The sequence below is a fragment of the Elephas maximus genome, chromosome 19, assembly GCF_024166365.1.
Source record: "Elephas maximus indicus isolate mEleMax1 chromosome 19, mEleMax1 primary haplotype, whole genome shotgun sequence".
Taxonomy (NCBI): domain Eukaryota; kingdom Metazoa; phylum Chordata; class Mammalia; order Proboscidea; family Elephantidae; genus Elephas; species Elephas maximus.
In genome coordinates this window covers 49,465,256-49,473,176 of record NC_064837.1, presented here as the reverse complement: position 1 = coordinate 49,473,176, position 7,921 = coordinate 49,465,256, and the positions used below count along the sequence as shown (strand labels likewise).

The following is a 7,921-nucleotide window of genomic DNA, read 5'->3' as shown; positions in this document are numbered from 1 at the left end:
GGGCTGAGAGGAACGTGCGTCTCTGCAGCTTCCGGGAAAGGGCTTCCCCTCCAGCCAATCACCGCTCGCGTCCCCCGCCCCGGAAGAAGCCGTTGCCCCGAGCGACTACCACGTCCGGCTTCTAGGGTTTGGCGGCGGGAGAGGCCATGAGCAAGGGCAGGACTGAAGCTGCGGCGGGAGGTAACGGGGGTGCCAGCACGGAGAAAACTTGGGAGGGGAGCGGTGAGGAGGTTCTATCGAATGACTCCCTGTCCCGCCTCCTCCCTCTCCATAGCCCCCGTGCTCCTCCTGAAATACCTGCAAGAGCAGAACCGTCCCTACAGCGCCCAGGACGTGTTCGGGAACCTGCAGCGGGAACACGGACTTGGCAAGGCGGTGAGGGACCCCCGCCCCCGGGACCCCTCGAATCAGGCTGGAGCCCTGCCCTTTGGAGCTGCCACGAGCTTGCCGGCTTGTCGGGCGCTTCCGATCATTTGGTGAAATCCCCCCCACTCGGGCCCAAAGGCACTTCTCTGATTGTCCCGCCCCCTCCCCTCTGCCAGACTGTGGTGAAGGCGCTGGAACAGTTGGCCCAACAAGGCAAGATCAAAGAGAAGACGTATGGCAAGCAGAAGATATATTTTGCAGATCAGGTGAGGAAAACCTGCGCAGGTTATCACCCATGTGAGAACCCGACATTGGTTGAATCGACTCTTAGTATTACCTCTTCTTGGGAGCACAGAGGCATCCTCGATGCCTCTTCTGTCCCGAGTCTTCCTATTGAAAGCCACAATTTAGGTTTCACCACTTTGGGGAGAAGGTTCCTTAACTCCTTCAGCCCTGCGAGTGATTTTTTGGAGAGTACCAGATATTGCAAATCTTGCCTTCCCAGACGTGGGTTCCCATCTTTGCACCTCACATCAGCCCCACTTGTCTCTGGCAGGACCAGTTTGACATGGTGAGTGATGCTGACCTCCAAGGCCTGGATGCCAAGATCGTTGCCCTCACTGCTAAGGTGCAGAGCCTGCAGCAGAGCTGCCGCCACATGGAGGCTGGTAGGACTGGAGCCCTGGAAAGTACCCCTAACAGCAGGTCGTCCTGAGCTCAGGAGTTACTGAGTGTATGCTTTGTTGACTGCAGTTAATCTTGTTGCTGCTCAGATCCCTTTGCTGGGCTGCCTTAGGCAATACATTGAAATCAAATAGGCAAGACATGCATTTGGGTTCTGTACCAGGCCTGTCAGTGTCCTGTTCCCACATTTCCCTTTACTCCTGCACTTTCGCTGGCTATTGCTACATCTGCTCAACCACACACCCCACTACCACTTGTAGATGGAAGGGGAAAGGAAAAGAGAATAAACAGGTAATTCCGTAAGCCCTATGTAACCTTATTTTCCCGAGCATCTCCAGAACGTAGATTCCAGAGTAAGGCAGAGGCCTGGTCTCCCACCTCAGGGAGCGCTCACTGGGAAGGCCAGAGCCCCTCCCATGGGGGTAGCTGTAACCCCAGGGAGGTGTGGTTTCAGAGCTGAAAGAGTTAACTAGTGCCATGACCACATCGGAGATGCAGAAAGAAATCCAAGAGTTAAAGAAGGAATGTGCTGGCTACACAGAGAGACTGAAGAACATTAAGGCGGCCACCAACCATGTAACTCCAGAAGAGAAAGAGCAGGTGAGCTGGCCAGAGCAGTAGGGGTGGAAGGCTGGAGGGCTGCTTGTGCAGATCCCACGTGAAGACGAGGGTTGACCCCCAGCTGGGGCTTAGAGGAACCTATGCCTTCTGTCTAGGTTTACAGAGAGAGGCAGAAGTACTGTAAGGAGTGGAGGAAGCGGAAGCGGATGGTAAGTGTGCTGGAGTGCCAAGGCAGGCGGGAAGAGCTTTTGGAAAACAGCAGTTACTGGGGAAATTGCTGCTTACTACCATGCATCTGCCAGGCAGTTCCCAGTACTGGCCATCTGAAAGGGCTTGTTTTCTTTTCTTGTCAGGCAACAGAGCTGTGTGATGCAATCCTTGAAGGATACCCCAAGAGCAAGAAGCAGTTCTTCGTAAGTGGGACTCTCCCCCTCCCCTGCTCTCTTTGGTTTTCGCCCAGAGAGGTCACATTCGCTTGTCTCCCTGCCCACAGGAGGAAGTTGGGATAGAGACAGATGAGGATCACAACGTCAAGCTCCCAGACCCCTGAGAGGCCCTCTGGCAGGACTAGGGGATGGGAACAGAGGTCCTGGACTGGCTGCCTTGTTGAGGTTGGCTTTTTTGTTGCAGTTCCTGCTGCTTTCTGCCTCTGAGCAGAGCAGCGGGAGAGGGGCATAAACCAAAGTACCGAGTGGAGGGACAGAGGGCTGTATTCCTGAGTGATGATCACATTCATTTCATTGAACACTTGCAATTCTCTCGAGCTTAGATCTGGAGCAATGCTGAAGGAAAGCATTTGGCAATATTTATTGTTATATAGTTTGATATAAAAATATTTAATTTCCTCTGGATAGTCAAATCTCCCAGACATCAGAGCTGAAGAGGCAGGGTGGGTACTTAGGGATGGGGGTCTGGAGAGGCTACTATACACCAGCATTTGAGGAGCTTATGCCTCACCCAGGACTTTCCTGGGCTTGTGCACCCCAGGAGGCCTTTAGAGTTTATTCTGAATGCCATCACTCCACCCCCAAGTCCTGGGAGAAATGCAGGCAGTGCTGAGAGAAAGTGGAGACCCAGACAAACTTCATGAGCAGCTGGGAATGGTCTTGAGGCCCAGCTAATCTTCCAAAATTGTAACTTTAGCAAAATTGCATTGTGGTTTAGCAAAAATTAAAAATGTAAATACGTTGTGTTGTGTCACACTTGCGTTTGCTATAAAGTGCTACCGCCTGTGGGAACAGGGAGAGGCTGCTTCCCGCTACGGCCCAGAACAGGGGAAGAAGGGAGAGAAGATGGGGTATGAGGTGAGGGCAGGACCCTGGTAGCCCTGCGCTGGGGTGGCTGGAAAAGCCCTGGTGACCTTGGACTGGTCAAGCAGCCCTAGCCTCGGTATGAGGCTGCCTTTTGCCCTTCATGGCTATGGAAGTTTTTTCTCTTCCTCTTTTTCTCCCATCCAACTACTTTTGCTAAAATGGCCCAGCTTGGGCTAAATGCTACCCAAGAGACCCAAAACAGAGGTAAACAGTAGTCCAAATAGATGTAGCTCATAAGCAGAAATCTGAGACTTGGAGAAAGGGTTGAGAGGCCAGGGGCTCTTTGGGGTACCTAGAGCAGACCCCCATCCTAAGGACTTCTGTGAGGTGGGGGGGTCAAAGGGAGGGGGAGACTAGGTAGATTTGAGTTTTACAGTCAATATAATAAATTAATCAGAAGCTTTCACAACACAAAAACCCCAGCCCACTGAGGGTGAGGTGGGGGTGAAAGAACCAAACACCAAGTAGAAACCAGCTGACTGGTGTGAGGCGTCGCAGTCCAATCTCGTAGGCTTACCAGCTCCATGGCCAAGTAGGAGACTCAGGGGCCTCTTGTTGGCTGTTCTGAAGGCTTCCAAGAGCCAGTCAGTAAAGCTGGTTTTTCAGCTGGTGCAGGACGCCAATCACGATCTCTCGTAAGGTCTGGGCGGGACAGCAGAGGAAGAGACAGACCCTCAGGCAGAGGGCAAAGAGCGGTCTTGGGTAGTACCCATCTCAACCAGGTGTTCTCTTGAGAGTGCATTAAAAGGAGCTCTGAGAAGTTTACTGTGAAATGCCCCCAGAACAGGATGGAGAAAATGACAGGGACAGATATGTGATAAAGCAAATACAGTAAAATGTTAATAGTAGGATTTAGATGGTGGGTATATGAGCATTCATTGTAAAATTCCCTCAATGTTGCAGTATGTTTAAAATGTTTCACAATAAAAATGTTGGGAAACGATCAAAGAAAGCAAGAAGATCAACTGCAAGTTCAAGCCTCAGAAAAAAGCAACCAGACCTGAAAAGCAGAAGACCTAGAATACTGTTGATACAACTTCCCATTACAAATAATGGCAACAACAATAATTAATAATAATAAGCCTCTGGATACATTGTTTTAGTGGACCTGGGAATCCACATTTCCAAAAAACTAAAGTAATTCTGCTGCAGGTGCTCGGGCTTACACACTGAAGAGCTGACGGATGGCTAACGAGGCAGCAATAATGGGGGCTATACAAAGGCCAAGTGAGAGCTGGGCCTTGCACTGCACTAAGTGCATGCTGAAATCATACCTGCCAAATAAAACCAAAACAGGAAGATCTGGGCTAGGCAACAAAAAAAGAGAAGACAAAGAGTGCTGAAAGATCCAGAAACACCCTCAGGAAATCTAAAAGCTGCTACCATGCTTTTCTGAACAAATGATGGCTTGGGCCACTCTACCTAAAGGTAGGGAGACAACCCCAGGACCTCCACCTCTGTGACCATCACTGCCCCATACCTGAGGCTTACAGTGCTCCTCAATCCAACTGAAGACACAGGCTGACAGCTCCTGAAAGCTGGCCACAGAGATGGAGGCATTGAAGGACTGGAACAGGGAGTCCATGATGCCTTGAAATACGTTGAACTTGACCTGGTCAGAGACCTGGTCCTCCCCCTCATGGGGGTTGTCCTGATGCGCCTTCACAATCTGCTCATAGTTCCTGAAAGTGAGCAGGCCAGGGATGAGGTGCTGCAGCAGCTCAACCAGTGCAGCAAGAATGGTGGGTTACCCCATGTACCTCCCCAGGAGCCCCGGAAGGCTTTCGGGTGTATTCAACACCAGCTAGATACTGGGTTAGAAACGGTGACCCTCTCTCCTCAACCTTCATATATCCAACAGGCATTTTGTGAGTGTCTGCTACGTGTATGGGACAGCTGGGGACAGGGACCTGCCTCTAAGTGACAGGGCTACCTCAGGGAGCCAGAGTATTATCTATATTGTAGTTCTTGATGTGGCCTTTGGACAAAGGGAGGGTGTGAAGTGAAGTCTCACTCAAAGTCCCCTCAGAAGCTCTGGTTCCTCTGGTTCAACGCCCCCTTACACTTTCATGATCTTCAAGGCCGTGACATCCTTGCGTAGCGTGGACACCTCCTCCTCCTGCTTTTTCTTCTCTTTGTGCAGAAACTGGATGTAGTCAATGGCTGGGAGTGGGAAGAGGGGGTGGGCACAGAAGTCTCAGCCCGGGGGACAACACTGGTTTTGTTTCCTCTTCCCCCCAGCCATTCCATTCCATCCACCACACCAGGGCCGAGCTGAGTAGGTAGAAGGCACCAGCTTCTCTACGCTCCCTGATACTCCCACCCCCTCCAGTGCTCTCCAGCGCCATACTCTTTTGTAGAACGATGGCTTTGCTGAGCTTTTGGGAGCCAATGGAGAAGTCCTGTTGCTGGCAGGTGGGGACAATGGTCTGAAGGTCGTCATAGCCCCTCTGTGGAGAGAACAGGAAACAGAGATTCCTTAATCCTCAGAGGTTAAGGCAAACTGGCACAAAGCTAAGCTTCCCTAACACCAAGTTCCATGCTCACAAGCTCAAAGGGGTGGGAAAGGGGAGGCTGGGAGGAGGAAGGTGTTCAAGTTCAGGGACTGGATCAGCTGACCCCAAGTCGGCCTGGGACTGTCTGATAGGGCCCGGGCAGAACAAATCTGCAATCTGTACGGCCCTCCTGCCCCGGGCTGCATGCACTGCAGGCCTCCCCACTCACCTTAATGGCATCTCTCCTCTTTTGCTCAGCCTGAGTGTGTGCTCGCCGCCGCCGGTCCTTGTAGGACTCCTTGTAGGACTCCTGGTGGTAATCACTGTCCTCGTCATCTATGCTCAGAGTTGGGGGCAAGGAGAGGTCATCCTGGGGCCCGGCAGGACCCAGCTACCCCACATTTACCCAGTTGGGAAGGAGAGGAACCTGGTGCCCAGAGATGGCAGATGTGCAGAAGAACCTAATATCCTAGATAAGGTGAAAGATGGTGAAACTCTATGTCTGGCAGTAGGGCTCCAGTACCCGCACATGGATGGTAGGGGCTTCCCTGTCTAGGAAAGATACTAAAATGATGGCATATTTTAGTTCCCCCAAGTAGGGGGATGGTGCTGCCTACCTGTGTTGGGGACTGAAGAGGCACTGGTAGAACCGATGCTATTAGCTCTGGATACTACACTCCCCTTGCGGGTGCCTTCTACAAAAAGCCCTGGAAAAGAGAGGTCCCAATCACTAAGGGGTTAGGGTGGGGAACACTTCCAAACCCTCAGATATCCTTGGGCACAATAGCTTCTTGATCCTTAAATGCTGACCTCTACCCTTCAACCCCAGGCCACTCACTTCCCACCATACCACCCTGCAATGTTGCTGTTCCTAACGTGTACTCTGCTCCATAGGCCTGCAGTGACACCCTGGCTCTTAACAGGGCATCTGGACAAGATGAGAGTGAGAAAATGACCCCAAAACAAATCAAACCCACTGCCATTGAGTCGATTCCAACCCAGAGCGACCCTATAGAATTTCCTAGGCTGTAAACTTCTAGGAAGCAGACTGCCAGATCTTTCTTCCGTGCAGCCACTGGTGGTTTTGAACCACTGACCCTTCCATTAGCAGTCTATTGCTTCAACCACTAAGCCACCAGGGCTCCTTAGAGAGTGACCAGCTGTCACTATTTCCATCACTTCCCTGCCCCAGAGCAAAGGGAACTGGGTGTCACTCTTCGTTGCTTCCTGCCCCTGTCCTTCTGCTCCTCCCTCGCTGTTTCAAGCCAGCACTGTGGACTGTGCTCAGGTGTGGCTGGCAAGGTCTATAGGGCTGAAAGGAGAGTGTCACTTTGAGCTGAGACGGGTGGGGGATGGAGGTGGGGAGGCACTCACCTGGATCCAGGCTGTTGTCGCTGTAGGCATACTCCACCTGAGACACCAAGCAAGGAAGAAGCCCATCAGACCCCTGCCCCTGGGGGAAGGCGGTCCAATTCACTGTGTGAGCGCGCACACACACACACACCTGGGGCGTAGGGTCAGCGGAGTGATCCCCGCCAAGAGCCGACATGAGATAAGCCGTGGGAGCCGCCCCTCTCCTCACCCCATCCCCAGACTCCCCCTTCTCTCACACTGGCGCACACACACCTCATTTGTTTCCCCACCTTAGCAAGCGCGGGGCGCGAGCTGTCTTCTCTGTAGCCCCGGGTCCCGGAGCAGGGGGGAGACTTGGGGAAGAGGAGGGAATCCCCTCGTCTTCCGAACCCCCTACGTGCACGAGCCCGACCCGCCCTCCCCTCGCCGGCGTTCGCGCCCACGGGGCTTGCCTTGACCCAGGGGTCTTCGGGAGAGGCTACCGGCTCCGTCATCTTGAACCCACCGAACCGGAAACCAGCCAGTGGGCGGACCCCCTGCCGCGAGGAAGAGGGCGGTGCCCCTCACGTGAGCCAAACCCACCAATCCGCAGTCAAGAGGCAGAGGGCGGGGGCCAAGTACCGCGCACGCGCAACCCCAGGGTTTTAAAATACAGCCAGCCCAGTGCGCCAAGCCCGGAGCTTGGACTAAAAGCTAGTTTGGGGGCGTCTTCCTCGTCCGTCCGCTCTCTCCCTTGGGTTAGGAGCACTGGAATGGCGGCGACATAAAACACACCCTGTGAAATGGGGTCCTCTCCAAAGAGTCGGAATAGTGTCGCACAGTTGTGCGCACACGCGCTACGCGGCCCAGCCGGCTCCTAGGGAGCGTTTCTCCTGCTGTCCCACAGGCACCTGACAGCCCGGACTCCGGGACCGCAGGCCTGGCCGATCTAGAACTGGCAGAGCTTCCCCGCGGCAGACCCCACCAGGCTGCAAGCTCTGTGAGGGCAGAGATCCCGTCTGGCTTGTTTAGGGATGATCTCCCAACACCCAGGCCAGTCTGGCAGTATACTTGTTCCTTGCAAAGACCCTGTGAGCCAATTTATCCTACTTTACAGGTAAGGAAACTAAGGTCCCTAGATAAGTCTGTGACTTATCCAAAAGCACACGG

At 53.3% G+C, this 7,921-nt stretch overlaps 2 protein-coding genes across 3 annotated transcripts; one reads left to right on the top strand and one right to left on the bottom strand.

Moving 5' to 3' along the window:
- The first annotated feature begins 48 nt into the window (after nucleotides 1-48).
- PSMC3IP (PSMC3 interacting protein) lies at nucleotides 49-2,302 on the top strand. Its single transcript, XM_049859593.1, has 8 exons — nucleotides 49-180; nucleotides 275-375; nucleotides 543-632; nucleotides 923-1,034; nucleotides 1,505-1,650; nucleotides 1,767-1,820; nucleotides 1,965-2,024; nucleotides 2,105-2,302. Exons 1-8 carry the CDS (start codon nucleotides 147-149, stop codon nucleotides 2,159-2,161), a joined length of 654 nt encoding a protein of 217 aa, XP_049715550.1. The 5' UTR covers nucleotides 49-146; the 3' UTR covers nucleotides 2,162-2,302.
- Nucleotides 2,303-2,399: 97 nt separating this feature from the next.
- MLX (MAX dimerization protein MLX) lies at nucleotides 2,400-7,356 on the bottom strand. Of its 2 annotated transcripts, none has more exons than XM_049859590.1 (8): nucleotides 7,063-7,356; nucleotides 6,794-6,830; nucleotides 6,037-6,126; nucleotides 5,649-5,755; nucleotides 5,275-5,374; nucleotides 4,988-5,087; nucleotides 4,405-4,606; nucleotides 2,400-3,566 (listed from the first exon to the last, which is right to left on the bottom strand). In XM_049859590.1, exons 1-8 carry the CDS (start codon nucleotides 7,264-7,266, stop codon nucleotides 3,510-3,512), a joined length of 897 nt encoding a protein of 298 aa, XP_049715547.1. In that variant the 5' UTR covers nucleotides 7,267-7,356; the 3' UTR covers nucleotides 2,400-3,509. The 2 variants fall into 2 exon arrangements, with proteins under 2 accessions (XP_049715547.1, XP_049715548.1); XM_049859591.1 differs by having other exon boundaries at nucleotides 7,225-7,351.
- Between the last annotated feature and the right edge of the window lie 565 nt (nucleotides 7,357-7,921).